Source organism: Pseudorasbora parva, chromosome 24 (assembly GCF_024679245.1).
Source record: "Pseudorasbora parva isolate DD20220531a chromosome 24, ASM2467924v1, whole genome shotgun sequence".
Taxonomy (NCBI): Eukaryota; Metazoa; Chordata; class Actinopteri; order Cypriniformes; family Gobionidae; genus Pseudorasbora; species Pseudorasbora parva.
In genome coordinates, this window is record NC_090195.1 from 33,862,474 (window position 1) to 33,879,460 (window position 16,987).

Below are 16,987 nucleotides of genomic sequence, written 5' to 3' on the forward strand. Positions count from 1 at the left end.
CATTATTGGCCTCTCAGGAATATTGACAGAAGATGTTTTTTATGAAGCATGTTGATGTATTGTTATATAATAGATCGTCAGACTCTAACAGTTTCTAACGTGAGATCACTGCTAAAGCTATTATATCCAGGTGCTATCTGTCATTTCAACATTCTCTGAAATCTTTCTGTCAAATGCGTTTATATTCATTCAAGGAATAACGTCTCTAGCGCCTGAATGTAAAGAGTTGAATAAATTGGTTGCCCTGTTTTTTTAACCACCATTTAAAACTCCTTTCTTGGGTAAATTATATATAGCCTATTCTAGCATCATTCCTAATATTCACCTGTGGTGTAGGCTTCGAGTGTTAAAATGACATAATTTAGGACGTTAACATTAAAATTAAAAATAAAACAGCCAGTAGATGGCGGAAGAGGAACACTTTTTTATTTTGAATTAATTTTTATAGTTAGTCCGATTTATACCACTAAAGTAATATTTTTTTTGTTACTTTTTTGTACTGGAATGTTAAATACATAGGCTAATTAGGGAACATTACAAATGAAAATGAAAAACAAAAATATCATGTCTGTGCTGTCTGTTGTGATGAGAGGATTTGAAGATAGTGGGACGAATCCTGTAAAAACTTGCACTAAAATTAATTCAGCGTTTTGAGACTGTATTAAACTTGTTTTGATCGATACTGAGAGGATTCTCATTCACGGTAAATTAATTGGTTATTATTTTCAATAGAAATGCACGTGATTGGCTACAACACTCAACACGGTAAAATCATATGTTGTACTCTCGTGACCCAAATGAAGATGCTCTTCTTTATCTCTCCTCAGAATAAAATGCTACTGTAAAGCCTTGGCGACGTCAATGCACATATTGTGTTAATATTTGCCAGACATTGCTGCAAATAGCCTATAGTGAAAAGGCTATAGTATCCTGCTATATCCTATTTAAAAATATTGACAGGATGGAGTTGTTTGGAACAAATGAGAGCTTGGCTCTGGTCAGCACGATATGGCCGTTATCTGATTAAATAGATATATAGAGTTGGATATATAGAGAGAGTAATAGATAAATAGAGTTATAGAGATATATAGAGTTGGATATATAGAGAGAGTAATAGATAAATAGAGTTATAGAGATATATAGATTTATATAGATCAGTGGTCGTAACACTGTTTTTCAGCGGCACTGGCCGAAACGTGATTGGTTGGAGCGAAAACGTGCTACGATTGGTCAGCACGATATGGCCGTGATCTGATTGGCTTAAGTAGACGGTGGGTGGAGTCTACGTATTTGTGGATTATATTGAGTCTAGACGCTAGAAATGTTTCAAAATCCACGTGCTGTGCTGCGATCCACAAATGCGCAAGACGAGATCCACAAATGCAGAGGAAGCGATTCACAAATGAATGCAACTTATGCAAGGCAGAGTTGTGTGTTTTTGACATGTGTGGATTTTTTTGTTACTCACAAATATCATTGTATTTATTTGTGAATTTAATTTACTTTTGTGAAACTCCCGCATATATTTGTGAATCTCATTCTATTGATTTGTGAAATTATTTAATTTTTGTGAATCGCTTTACATTTATTTGTGGAAAACAATATATTTGTTTGGAATAATGCAACAATATTACCCCCATAACAGACACTTACGTGCACACACACACACACACACTCACACACTCACACTCAGACAGACACTCTCAGACACACTCACACACACACACACACACACACACACACACACACACACACACACACACACACACACACACACACACACTGACACAATCAGACAGACGCATGCACACACACACGGGCACACACAGACAGACAGACTCATGCATGCACACTCACACACTGACACACTCAGACACACACGCACACACACATACACACACAGACACACACAAATGCACACACAGATACTCATACAGATAGACACAAACACTCTCACACAGACTCACTCATAAAGACACACTTACTCACACACATACACACACACTCATGCGTGCACACACACACACACACACACACACACACACACACACACACACACACACACACACATACACACACACACACACACAAGCTGTACATTGTTTGTCTGTTTTGAACAGTGACTGTAGAGGGAATGGTATAATAGATCATAACCGGTTTGCTTTGAACAGGTGATTCTGAAACTGGGGATTTTTGTTTTGTTTTTGCTTTACAAATAAGATTCATATTTCCCCTCAAAATCAAATGAATAATATATAATAATTGTATTTTACATAAGGAAAATTAAGTCTGTTTAAGGCTGTTATTCTTAAACAGACGTCTGTTATTTATTGTCATTATTTTCCTGGTAATTGAGCAGATTTTCGCCCCAAATTCCTATTCTCACACAGTACAGAAAAACATCCTTATTTGATCAAAATTAACATACATTTTATTTAGTAAACCAAACAATACTATTACTTTTACTGACAAATGTATTCTACATTTTACATGTATGTTCAAAGATTTGGGGTCTGTAAAATGTCTATTTAATATAAATAATTGTATTTACTAATGATGCATTAAATCAAAAGACTTAAAAATATTACAAAAGATTTCTATTTTAAATAAATGCTGTTCTTTTGAAGCATCCTGGAACAAAATGTACCACTGCTTCCACAAAAATGTTAAGTGCCAAAAACTGATTTCAACATTGATAATAATCATAAATATTTCCTAAGCATCAGGTGACACTGAAGACTGGAGTAATGATGGTCAGCTTTGATGGTCCTTACATGGATTACGTCTTCTGGTTTAATCAGTATCAGCACTGCAGATTGTCAATATCTGCAGCCAATAATGTTGTGGGAACACATATTTTAAGAATATGGGAACATCTGTGTAATGTAAATGGCAAGGCCCTGCTACAGCTGCTGACATTAACTGTATTCATATGTTATCATATTACGTTTTTGTCCCCATGAACATGAGTTTGAAATAAGTTGTAGTTATGAAATCTGTACTGAACATTTCCAAACTTATTTTCTGATCAACCAATACTGCTTTTATTCAGCTGTTTACAGTTAATGAAAGGAAGAATGCAGGGAAAACGCTAGGAAATCGATTGTATTATGGGCTGTCAGTTTCTTCCTGCAGCTGTCCAGTGTTTGTGTGTTAGTCACTGCTGTCAAACACTAACACTTCTTCAGCCAGAAAACAGCTCATAGTAATGGCAGCGCTCAGTCTTCAGTGTGTTGCTTTAGCTGGACGTATCAAGGACGTAGTGATGCAGGCAGGTCTATATTGTGGGAAATTAAATTAAATCTGTTCACAAGCTTTGCTAAAAAGATCAAATTCTCAGTTTCTAGGTCATTCATGACATGACGCGTCTAATCAGTTCTCAAGAACATTCTTGTAACCAAAGATAAGTTTATAATCAGACTTTGAAAGAACATACACTATATTGCCAAAAGTTTTGGGACGCCTGCCTTCACATGCACATGAACTTTAATGACGTCCCATTCTTAATCCGTAGGGTTTAATATGGAGTTGCTCACCCTTTACAGCTATAACAGCTTCAGCTCTTCTAGGAAGGCTTTCCTCAAGGTTTAGGAGTGTGTTTATGGGGATTTTTGCACATTCTTCTAGAAGCTCATTTGTGAGGTCAGGCACTGATGTTGGACGAGAAGGCCTGGCTCTCAGTCTCCGCTCTAATTCATCCCAAAGCCGTTCTATCAGGTTGAGCTCAGGACTCTGTGCAGGCCAGTCAAGTTCCTCCACACCAAACTCCTCATCCATGTCTTTATGGACCGACACTGTGTGCACTGGAGCGCAGTCATGTTGGGACAGGAAGGGGCCATCCCTAAACTGTTGCCATAAAGTTGGGAGCATGAAATTGTCCAAAATATCTTGGTATGCTGAAGCATTAAGAGTTTCTTTCACTGGAACTAAGGGGCCAAGCCCAACCCCGGAAAAACAACCCCATACCATAACCCACCCTCCACCAAACTTTACACTTGGCACAATGCAGTAAGGCAAGTACCGTTCTCCTGGAAACCACCAATCCCAGACAGAGAAGTGTGATTGGTCACTCCAGAGAACATGTCTCCACTGCTCTACGTCTCACTGAGTCCAGTGGCGGCTGCTTTACTCCACTGCATCCCACGCTTTGCATTGCTCTTGGTGATGTAAGGCTTGGATGAGCTGCTCGGCCATGGAAACCCATTCCATGAAGCTCTCTACACTGTTCTTGAGCTCATCTGAAGGCCGCAGAAGTTTCGAGGTTGATGACTTCTGTGCACTGTGACCCTCAGCATGCGCTGACCCCACTTTACGTGGCCTATCACTTCGTGGCTGAGTTGCTGTTGTTCTCAATTGCTTCCACTTTGTTATAATCCCACTAACAGTTGAGCGTGGAATATTTAGTAGTGAGGAAATGTCAGGAATGGACTTATTGCACAGGTGGCAGCCTATCACGGCCCCACGCTTGAGTTCACTGAGCTCCTGAGAGCGACCCATTCTTACACTAATGTGTGTAGAAGCGTCTGCAGGCCTAGAGCTTGATTTATACACCTGTGGCCATGAAGGGATTGAACACCTGAACTCAATGATTTGGAGGGGTGTCCCAATACTTTTGGCAATATAATGTATATCTGAAAGTGAGGATATGTTTAGAATTTAACATACTGCTTTTTTTATTATGTGAAAAAGTATCCCACGTTGAAAAATAAACACAACAAAGTGGGTGCTGTCTTTTTGTGTGTGTTTTTAGGTGAAATGGCTGAAAAATCATAAATATAGTAACTGATAAAATTATTGAATGGTTTATCGCTTTCGACCAATACTTGGCGTTGTGACCAAATTAATGTGGTGTTGTCAGAGTGAGGTGACAGGGGCGCATGCAAAGTGTGGCTGACTATGGCAACATTAGTATCTATGTTCCCGGCATGACCCAAGGAATCTATTAAGTTTCATTATATGGTAATTGGCAAATTTAATAAAAAATGTATTGGCATTTTTTTTTTTTGGTGCTATCAGAGCATGGTGCCTTAAGCTGCGTTTACACCAGACGCGAATGACGTGAATAAATCGCGATAAGTTGGACGCGTGTACATTTTGAATCCATTCGCGCGTGACATTCACTACACAACTGGCTTCTGCCAGACAGCGGCAGTCGGCAGAAGGACTAGCCGAGTTAAGGCTGCTCTCGCCGGGGTTGATGACACCTCCGAAAACGGCAGATCAAATTTTCAAATAGGCGCTCTCTTAATAAATAAACCACATAAACGACTTTAAACAACTACATTCTCGCCTGAAAAACTCTTAAAACTACATTTTGTGACACAATAACAGTAGGATTTTTAAATTACTCTGGCCATGTGACAGCAGTAAGCAGGCTCCTCATTGGTTAACGAGGCGCGAATATAAATATATTAAAAAAATAATAATAAATGTGGGACAAAATTCGAATTGGTCGATGTGGGAAAATTGGGTATTGTTGGATGTGGCATGCTGCACCAAATCTAAAGAGACCGCTTTTATGATTTTTGGCCAAAGCAATAATAAGTTATAATCGTTTTTTTGTATTTCTGGACCACTAGGTGGCACTGATCTGGTTAAATTTCATGATTCGATCACATGGTACAATTAAATTGTCTTGAGGAAAAATTTATATTTTGTTTCTAGCCCTTACGGTTCAAAAGTTATTAGCAATTATATGTCAAACGGTGGACAGGTGGTGGCGCTAGAGGGATTGAGTTAGAGACTCCACAGTTGCTGTGGACAGTTCAGACTGTCCTCCATCAGTGTGCCAAGTGTCATATTATTTCTACCATACGGTTCTATGGGCTGGCGTTGACTTAAGGAGCGGAAAGAGAATAATAATATTAAGAACGCCAATGATTACAACCTTTGGTGCTTGGGCCCTAATGATATAAATAAGCAGAGTTATTTTAGTTTTACTATAACAATTTTGTTATCGTATTTTTGTCAAATGAAGTAATCTTAATTCTGCATTTTTGACACTTTTTGTTGTTGTCTGAAACTTTGTATTGACCAATCAGCATCCAGGAACGGAACTGTCCATTTTATAATGTGCATTTCAGTAAATGCAGTAATTCTGAATGTTTGAATTACGCTGTATGGGCCTCATTCATGAAACACGAGAAGAACGAATGTGTGTGTAAATCGTTCGTATGCCGCTCTGACGTATATTTTCGGATTCACAAAAATGTTCGTATTTTCAAAATGTTAGTTGGTACGAAAGAAATTTACACCTGCTCCGTACCACGAGTAAACGGTGCGTAAAACATTTAAACGTTCTGTGTCCTAAATTAGGCAAACTGATGACATTGCATTTTGATGCACTATGTAGGGCAGGCCTACCATAGTAATATTTCAAGAGTTCATTTCCCCCATCTTTTTTGTTTTGTCTGTACTGTTTAACATTGGGTAATAAGCAGCGTTCGTCACTGTCATTTTTACCAGGCCGTCCAATCACAGTGGAGGAGGGGCGGGACAAAAACTACACCGACCAATCATCCCACTTGTACACCAACCGAACAACAATAATAGCATCCTAATTTTATTTTTGTGTGTTTATTCTTTCAGGTAATCAACCAATCCAAAGCGAGATTCAGCCCGAGTATCAGCATGATCAAGAAGTGCATTGAGGTTCTTATCGACAAGCAGTACATCGAGCGAAGCCAGAGCTCAGCGGATGAATACAGCTATGTTGCATAAAACCATATTAATTTAATGAAAGAAAATAAACGCCGTAAAGCGTGAACGGTAAACATGTCTTTTATTTTCGGCTCTGGCTGGCTCCGGCACTCCTCCATCGGATTGAATCGGGACTCTGTGCCTCCATCTTGGTTAAAAAAGGGCCTCCGAGTAGCTGGACAGTCATCAAAAGCACCGTCTCCCACACCCCGCCCCTCCTCCTTCTGATTTTATGCTGTTTACATCACCAGTGCCACGCCCAGTGCGTCTACGAAAAAAGAAGAATGCCTATAGCTACTCGAGTGTAAGAGGATAATACATTTTTAGACGTAATCGTACAAGAGAAAGCGAGCAAATGAAATGCATCACATAGAGCAAAATTGTTTGGGAAACGGCCGGAAAAAAACAACCACGCTTTCTTTTCTCACGTTGCAGTTGTTGTGTGTATTCTTTTTTTAATGTATCAAAGTAAAAGAAATATTGTAATAAAACTGGTATACTGATAATTGCATTTACTTTCAAAATATTAAAAAAACAAATATGAGGTGACAAACATGATTCTGCTGCTTGTCAAATAAACAAATAAAAACACTCTTTTTCGTAAATGTTTTAAGACGAATGACTGCATCTTCAGCAATTATTAAAGCTACTTTCTGAAAGATCATGTTTATTAGTTGAATGCCTATGAACACCACTGCAGAGTGACTTTCTTCGAACCATAGTTTCCAAATTTAGGGCGTGAATGTGAGAAAATATGTTGGTGTTTATGGTAATTTATTGATTAATCAAAAGCACACCTACTGAAATTTTTTTTAGTTGTTAATAATTTTAACACACCTGAAGTTGATTGTATTACGACTCCCCAACTTGGGCTGCAACTCTACATGCAATGTTGGGACTCTTTGTGAGCAAATCTCACTCTTTCAGCGCCTTCTAGCTGAGGATTCAGCCCTAATGAAAGCCATATGGAGAAGCCTGACCGAATCAACATGCCTACAGTTTGTGTGTGTCATCAGCAAAACATTTCTGTTCAATATACATCATCTTACGTAAGCCTGACATTTTGCAGATTCACAGATGTCGAGTCACTGGATGCTTCGGAAAGCAATAAATCTTCATTACAAGTGAAGAGCTCATACTTCAGGACAAAGCCTCGCTTCTACCACAAGAGGGCGTTATGCTTTATAAAAAGCTGAAATTTTGCTAATAACTTTTTCTTAAGACCCATAAACCACACAGACCGTCTCAGAAATCTTTTGAACTAGTATGATATCTGCCTTGTAAATGAGCACTGTGTATGTCTTCCCTGGAAAGGAAAGAAATAAACATCCGTGTTTTTGGATGCACATAAGGCCGTTTTACATGCATGTCTTATCTAAAAGATTTCATGAGAATGAACATCTAAGTATCAATTGTCAAATATCTCTGTTGGAAAAAACACAGTTTTGATAGCTGGTTTGTTACTGGCTCTAAGGAGCTCCAGCTTGACCAAGTTCCATCAGATTCTTCCTCTTGGCCAGCCTGGACTAGCTAATGATCATAAATGACTGGCTTGGAACCAGATAAGCCCAAAGACATCAGACATTACATGTAATCTCGACTGCAATCAGACAGGAAATGTCCAGGCTACATGATAAACTACATTGGGATGTACTTGTGGATGTTTAACCTTTGTCCACTCTGATGTCTGATGGCAAAATGACAAAATTATTATTAATATGATTTAACTGATGTCCCATCATTGCCCACTCACAAACCAATGGAATAAAGCACAAACTTGTAACTTAAATATAAAGGTTATTTATTGGCATCAATGGTTGCTGAAGAATCTTAAAGGGATAATCCAAAAATGTAATTTATCTCATTAATTACTCATCATGTCATTCTAAACTTGTAAGACAAATTATAATTTATTTAATGAAATCTGAGTTTTCTGTCCGTACATTGACAGTTACGCAACTACCACTATTTTTAAAGCCACAGAAATGTAGTAATGAACAACATCATTAAAGTAATCCATGTGACTCCAGTAGTTTAACCTCAATTTTATAAAGTGGAACAAGTACAAGTAGGCCTACAATAAAATAAAATAAAAACAATTCACCAAAACTTTATTTACAAAACATTAATCTTCAAACCTTATTAGGCTACGTGAACGCGTGTCATTGGAGATTAATATTGTGTAAATAAAGTGGTAAATTGTTGTGGGGGGAGATTCTGAGGAAAAGTTGCAATTCTGAGGAAAACAAGTCAGAGTTGCGAGATATAAAATCAAACTTTCTCATACAGAGTTCTCATAAAGTCCGACTTCATATCTCGCAATTCTGACTTTATAACTCACAGTTGCTACTTCATGTCAAGCAATTCCGAGCAAGTGCTTTATTTGTATACAAAAAACAACAAAACAATACCCAATTTACCACTGACTACAAAATATTATTCTCCAATGCGCGTCGTAATCGTCCGCTCTCATGTCGTGAACACGCTTTGTAGATTAATATTTTATAAATTAATTGAAGAATTATATCGTATTAAAATTTAGGTTAAACAATCCCATATGACTTTATATCTCTCAATTGTGAGGAAAAAGTCAGAATTGTGAGATAAAAAGGCTCAATTATCTTTTCAACTGTTTAATTCCGTGTCGTTTATTTAATGGGATCACGTGGAGAAAAGAAAAAAAAAACACCTTTGGAACCTTTTATATATATTTTTAAAGAGTTTAGCCAATCTCTTGAATATAGTGGTGGGCCTAAATAATTGAATTCAGTCCAAACTAGTTAGCATAAGAATGTAATGAATGCTAGTAGCTACTAGCATTTAACGAGCAGGCGTATCATTAACCTGACACAGATAGACTACTCGTGTAGCTACACATTGCAAAAAGCTGTGAGTCAGTGTGTGTGTGTGTGTGTGCGTGCGTGTGTGTGTGTGTATGTGTGTGGAAAGCCCAACCCACGGCCACTTCACTCGCGACACCCGCCGAGACGAGCTCAGACGCCGAACAGGTGGTCCAATCCCACCTGAGGAGCACAACATGAGGATTTATCCTGCTTTTTACCTGTATGGATATAATGTTGCCGTCGCTTACTGATTTTTCCTGAAGAGTTCAACACTTCACGCGCTTCCCTGCGGAGTCTCTGGGAATATCGAGCGAATATGAAAGTGACAGTATGTTTTGGAAGGACCCGAGTGGTCGTTCCCTGCGGAGATGGAAATATCAAAATACACAGTCTTATTCAGCAAGCGACAATGAGATATAAAAAAGCCATAGCCAAGGTAAGTCGAGTGTTTTTGAGTGAAAATACCTGGTCTGCTCTCAACATGGCGCTTTTTCTGGAGAAGGAAGGAAAGAACGGAGAATAAAGAAGAGTAGCTACTATGTCGTCGGTATTTCCGAACATTTCGATTGATCTGTTCATTTATAGAATTTTGCATTCGTGATTGTTACGTCATAATGGGTTGTTTGTTACAATTGTTGCAACTTTGGCGCGCTTGTGCGTCCGCGATGAAAACTCTCCTTCCAGCAGGACATGTCGGCTGTTATAACGCTCGTTTGTGACTGTGAGATGCATTACAAGGGTTTGCAAGTAAACAGGGAGTGTGAAGGGAGAACTGTAGAGGCTCGGATGGAGGGCAAGGACAGGAAAACTTCCTTGGAAATCAGCTCAAGTTGAAGACTGGACACGTGTAGCCTTTAATCTCACACATCATTTGACTATTCACTCTTAAACATCCATGATGAATGGTTCTTTCTGTACCTTTATTAGTTCTACCGGTTAAAATGATAATGGGTTGTGTGGTTAATGGTTATGGGTAGACTGTAGGTTGAGCCTTTCAAAGAGTTGATTGACAGGGATCCGATGGTCATGACGTTTTTAGTGGAATTGAATTTCTATAGTGATTATAATCTTACAGACTCTTGTCCAACTCTGTACCTGCATGGTGTTCGTTAAAACCCCATCCTGACCACCTTAAGCTGGTAAAAACAGTGCTTTAACTGGTTTGTTGGAGATCTGAGAGGGTTTCACCAGCTAACAAAAACCTGTTCTAAGAACATTTGCTAATGTTCCTTAAAGCGATAGTTCACCCAAAAATGTACTCACATTTCCCTCAAGCCATCCTAGGAGTATATGACTGACATCTTTCATCCAGATACAATCAGAGTTATTTAAAAATATATACCATGTATCTTCTGAACTTTATAATGGGAGTGATGCATCCATAGTAGAAGTAATCCATTCGGTTTACTTTGCTTCAGAAGGCCTTTATTAAGTCATATGAAATACTGTTATGATGGAGGGATGCACTTTTTGGGGCTTCAAAATCTCATCCTCCATTCACTCCCATTATAAAGCTCGGAAAGAGCCAGGGTATTTTTGAATATAACTCTGATTGTGTTTGGCTGAAAGAAGAGAGTCATGTACACCTGGGATGGCTTGAGCATGAGTAAATCATGGGATAATGATTTTTTGGGTGAACTATCCCTTTAATAAGTTATGAAAACAAATCTTTGCAAATGTTCCAAACATTCTTTTAATGGACAAATGTTTGTTTGAGAGAACTTTGACAGAAAGTTAGTCAAAATTCTAAGTGGGAACGTGTTTCGGAACATTCGGCAAGGGAGAGCTTGTGTAGAGTAAAAATAGCCTGCAAACAATACACACTCTTAGAAGAAAAAGGTTCCATCGGCGCTACGTGTTTGGATCCCTTAAAATTTCCCTGCAAAAAATGCATTTCTTATTTAGTATTTTTGACTTGTTTCTAGTCTAAATATCTAAACATTCTTACATTAAGAAACAATTACTAGACAAGTAAAAATTGTCTTTTTGGGGAAAAAATAACTCAAAATTAAGAGTTTTTGCTCAAAATAATCTTAAAACAGCATTATTTTAATCACCCCATTGGCAGATTACTTTGCTTATTTTAAGCAAAAACTCTCTTAATTTTGAGTTAGACAATAATTTTTACTTGTCTAGTAATTGTTTCTCAATGTAAGAATGTTTAGATATTTAGACTAGAAACAAGTCAAAAATACATAAGAAATTCATTTTTTTGCAATGTTCTATATAGACCCCATTTTAAGTGCCAAACGGGTTCTTTCTTGTCATTATAGAACACTTTTAGCATAAAAGATTCTTTGGTGTATACTCAACTATACTTCTATATAGAACCTTTTAGGGGTTCCAAATACGTAGCGCCAATAGAACCTTTTCTTCTAAGAGTGCAGTGAGACTATACACTGCAGTGACGTTCAATGTATGACCTAATGGTTAAAATGGCAACTTATGAGTAAAATCTTGTTGTTTTTTTCCCCCTCAATGAAGCGCTCAGTTTTACGAAACTTTGAGTTTGTTTGCGATAGATAGTCCTGTCAAATGATTAATTGCATCCAGAATAAAAGTTTGTTTACCTAATATACTGTATGTGTGTGTACTGTGTGTTAGTATGTGCATATATAAATATGCCCACATGCATTTATATTAAATTTTGTTATATTTATATAAAATACACAGTATATACATGCAAATATTTCTTGTGTGCATTCAAATATACATAATTATATATTATATATATTTGTTATGGATGCGATTAATCGTTTGACAGCACAAGTTTGTGATTTAAAAAAAATAATTCTTATCATCATCTTATGTTTTTTTATTGGTGATCATAAATCTGAAGGCAAACCCAGAGCGCCGGCAGCTGTGCACTGGTTGTGGTATTAATATGTAGTCATGTGTTGATTTTAAATTTCCTAAACTGCACAAATTAACTTCCCGATCTGATTTCGGTTCTCCATGATTCATGATTTGGAGTAAGAACTTAAATGCATTGTTGACTTTGGCTCAAGCGTCATGTTCATGCTTGTGAGCAGAAACTACAGGTTTATCCTCCTCATTGTGAAGTTATCGAGAAGTTGCAGAACTAACACACAATTTGTGTGAGTGGACTAAGCTGAACATGTGAGTGCAAGAAAGTCTCTTGTGTGTGTTCCAGCTGAGTGTCAAGAGGTCTAGCTGTTTAATTATTAATATACGTTGTTTTTTGTCATTAGTTGTGTAGAGACTGCAGAGTTAAAGGCTGTATTGGTGTTGTAAAGGGGCATTCGGTTCCTGTGTGTCTTGAGTTGGCATCCGTGCTATTATTTCTGCCCAGATCTCAACAATCTGCTGTTAACTTTGGCTTCACGTCCATCTCTTCTGTTCTGCAGGCCTTGAATAGTTTGGTGAACCAACGCTGATGTTGCCAGGTTTTCTCTTTTACAGAGCAACTCTTTCATATGGAAAATTATTAGAGTTTGCATTCTTGCCATTCGATTGGCTGGACTGTTTTTTTTTTTTTTTTGCGTGACAAAAGTTTAAGATGCTTAAAGCATCTTAAAGGGACAGTTCACCACAAAATGAAAGTTTTATTATTTACTCACCCTCAAGTTGTTCTCATATGAGTGACTATGGAAGTCAGTGGGTGATATCCAGTCTTAACAAGAGACTATTACATGCAAGTCATCTGTAGGTTGATTTCTCTGAGAAGTGTAAACACTGGAGCTTTCATAACATTTTCTGTTCGTTTAAGCATCCCCAGTCTGATATAGCAACCGCTTAACCAATTGTCTGAGTTTGGGGACGGGGCTAAATGTTTGGCTGACCAATGAAGAGTTTTGGGAAACCTGTTTAAAAGAGAGCACTATTTTTGAGGCTCAGATTTATGGGGTTTTCGAGCCGAGTGCAACAAGACTAATTTTGTGGACTGGATGAATTGCATGATATGATATTTAGCAAATGCTTATGTTTTTCACAGATTGTGAATGAAATGCATTAATGACGTGCTGAATCACGCAAAACTTTGCAGACAACTCCTTTCCTGAATGTTTTGTCCTTTCAATTATTATATAAAATGCATTTTGTGTCATGCTGGGTGCATTTTGTTTTTTACTTTTGCCGATATAACAACAGCCGACATATGTTCATTTTTAATGTTATCAGCCTGATAAGAAAATTTGTCCTGATATATTTAAGCCAATAAATAATGGATTATTTCCTTTGACTGAGACTCTTCAGGACTGTTCACCATGATGGTTTTGGAATGATTGAAATATGATTATCCCTTCAAAAAGTGATTTTTGGGTATCGGAACACATTTTCATTTCATTGCATCCCTAGCTGGTGGTACACTTTCACTTTCGATTTACACTTTCAACTCCACAAAAATGTGAGTTAAAACTAAGGCTCTGTTTACACCTGGTATTAAGATGCGTTTTGGTCGATCGGATCACAAGTGGATGAGGAAGACACATTTCCGTTTACACCTGGGGTGCTTCTCAATATCCCTCCTCGTTTCCTCGCTCCTCCGTCCTATGACCCGGAAACCGATGGAGCTCAGCCATCTTGTAGAAGATCTCAATTCTCTAATTGCACCGCGAGGTGGCGAGGATGGAGGAGTGAGGAGTGAGGAGGCTTCCTGAAGAGTCATGAGCGAGGACACTGGAGTATCCTTTGCGGAAGTGTTTTATCGACTAAACGTGACGCAAGCATTAATTCTCCTCCCCCTTCACATCGTGCCACAGTTTATTCATTATTATGTTTACATGTACAAGACCACTGTTTGTCAAATAACACCTGACAGTTGCAGAATTATATCAAAGCACAAGAAAATGAACGAAACAAATAGAAACTAATACTATACAATGAATAATTCATGGTTAATAATAACTGGTAATATTAATTAAAATATGGACAAATGTGGTATTTTATGGAGCCTGAAGCTCACAATATAAATAGTTATCTCTAATGTTCAAGAATCCCGACTAAATCCAGCGGTGTCATCATTAATTGACGCTGCTTTGAAGTGACGTAAAAGGGAGCGAGGATCTATCAATTCACTTGATTCAATTCCTCTGTCCTCGTGTGTTTTCCTCGTGCCTTTCCCTCACGTCCTGAAGGGGTGGAGCTAAGGAGCGAGGAAGCTAGGAAAGGAAACGAGGATGCACAAATAAGGATTGGGAAGCACCCATGGTGTTTTAATCCATCTCTTTTGTCCACTTTCAACCACTTTAGTCCTGATTTCTTCAACGCTGTACAAAATTATTTAAAAAATAAGTTACCTGGTTGCCTTAATTTTGAGTTCATTGAAATTAAAATTTTGAGTTAATACAATGAACATTTTTGAGAACTGACAAACTTTTTTTATTTAAATATTATTATTATTTTTATTATTATTATTATAATTTTTTTAAGCATATTGGGTAATTGTGTGTGTTTTATTTGTGATGATGCAGTGAAACATGGCAAATTGATTTATCACATTTCTTATGTGGTTCAGATAAATAATATTTTGAGTTTCTATTTAGTAAATATCTCAAACTCAAAATCTTAAGGCAACCAGGTAAGTTACTTTTTAAGTTAAACCAACAATATTTTTTTACAGTGAAGGGGGAGGTCTATGGTGGGTAAATTTGGGCTTTTTCAGATCTAATGGATGAAAAAAGCTCATGCAATTTACATACGATCGCAACCATAGCTGACGGAAAAACATACAAAATCAGCTTTTGCTTCTGCTCTGACAGCCGCTACACCAAGCCGAACGCTGTGAGTGTGTGTTAGAAATCTAGCCTAGTAATATAGACGCACCCTAGCGGCAGCAAATTTAATTTGCCCGCAAGTGTCGTCTAGGCACTCTCAATACCCATCTGAGCTGTATTCCTCAGAATCTGGACGGCCCAATCACATCGTGTATAGAGTCGGCGGGCGGGGCCATAATGACGACGGCCGAGATGCGTTTGCGTGCTTCTAGTAAACACAGAAACTGGCGAACAGCGGCGGTCTTTCGAATCAGCTTTGACCGCGACTCTGGAAGACTTGGAGTTAAGCTTTTCTCTGAGAAAAGAACAAAGAACGGCACTGAAGTCATTCTTAAAAAGGGAAGATGTGTTCGGAGTTTAGCCGACCGGATACGGCGAATGTTTAATCAGTCAGCGAGCTCTGCTTCACCTTCATGCTGCTCTGGTTGGTTGTAGCGCTATCCTATCGCGTGCAGAGGGAGTTTGAAAGACAACCGTATATCCCGCCCCTCGGATTGAGCCGTCAATGGTGAGTTTCCAGACCAAACATCTTGATGTGGGTCTGGCTTGTCAGGCTATTAGAAATCAGGAATGGGGAGAGAACATTGTGATTGACTCTCTAGGTGATAAAGTTTAAATCCTGTCTGGCTAGTGCGCTCTTCCCATAATGGTTACGCATTAGGTCAGTAGGCGGAGAGTAGAGGGTCTTTTAGAGGCTGTTCGTGTGCATTTGACCACATGAGCATCTACACTACGAAAGCAATCCGGTCGAATGTGTTTGACAAACTCTGGAAGTGGCTGAAAGTGGGCAAGCTCAACTTTTTAGACCCTTTTTACATCTGTATTTAGTGTCGTCCACGTGTGATCGACCAAAATGCATCTTAAAGGGGTGGTTGCATGCGATTTCCTTTTTTTTAACTTTAGTTAGTGTGTAATGTTGCTGCTTGAGCATAAACAGTATTTGCAAAGTTACAGCGCTGAAAGTTCAATGCAAACAGAGAAATTGTCTTTTAAAGTTACGGCAGTTTATTGCCTACAAAAACGGCCGGTTTGGACTACAACGAGCTTCTTCCTGGTTTGGTGACATCATAAACCCTCGCTAGTCTCCGCAGATGTGACTTCAGCCCGTAATGGGAAGGGGCGTGGCGTTTCTGGACAACCTGTGCTTGGCACTTCAGCCAATAAAAACACAGGAAACTACATTTGGCCATCTAACCAATCGAAGACCATCGCGTTTTTGGAGGGATGGGCTTCATAGAAGCAGGAAGCAAACGAGCCGTTCAAAGGACAGTGGAGACAGCGGTGTGGAAGAAAGGGAGAATAGAAGAAAAATATGCCATTTAAAAAAAAAGAAAGTATTAAGACTTATTAAGTATTAAGTATATATGAAAGTATTACTTATGTTATACTGCGCCCCATAAACACAACCAAGCCTAGAAAAAAAAAACACAGAACCAGCCCTTTAAAACCAGGTGTAAACGGGGACTATATTTTGCAGGCAGGTAAGTCTAGAGAAATTACAGCAAAGTATGAGTGACCTTGAAGAGACCTCACATTGAAACACAACACTCAATGGGGAGCGTGCTTCCTCAGTCGTTCCCTTCGCATTCTCATTCTTTTCAGAAACAGGGTGTCCTTGCAGATGGCAAAGATTTGGAGACTACAGTACACACATGCACACACCCATGCTTGTATGGCTTAGCAGGCACGCCCTGTACCTCTGCCTCAGCA

At 38.4% G+C, this 16,987-nt stretch overlaps 2 protein-coding genes across 4 annotated transcripts in view; both read left to right on the top strand.

The window, feature by feature from the left end:
• cul2 (cullin 2) overlaps nt 1-7,290 on the top strand; it is a 35,521-nt gene extending 28,231 nt beyond the window's left edge. Inside the window, exon 21 of the mRNA XM_067434963.1 lies at nt 6,589-7,290. Coding sequence (XP_067291064.1) covers nt 6,589-6,720 — 132 coding nt within the window. The 3' untranslated portion in view covers nt 6,721-7,290. The remainder of the gene's footprint in view (nt 1-6,588) is intronic.
• A 2,326-nt stretch (nt 7,291-9,616) lies between these two features.
• pard3aa (par-3 family cell polarity regulator alpha, a) overlaps nt 9,617-16,987 on the top strand; it is a 623,737-nt gene continuing 616,366 nt past the window's right edge. For all 3 annotated transcript variants that reach the window (XM_067434978.1, XM_067434980.1, XM_067434979.1), the window contains exon 1: nt 9,617-9,978. In XM_067434978.1, coding sequence (XP_067291079.1) covers nt 9,859-9,978 — 120 coding nt within the window. In that variant the 5' untranslated portion in view covers nt 9,617-9,858. The remainder of the gene's footprint in view (nt 9,979-16,987) is intronic.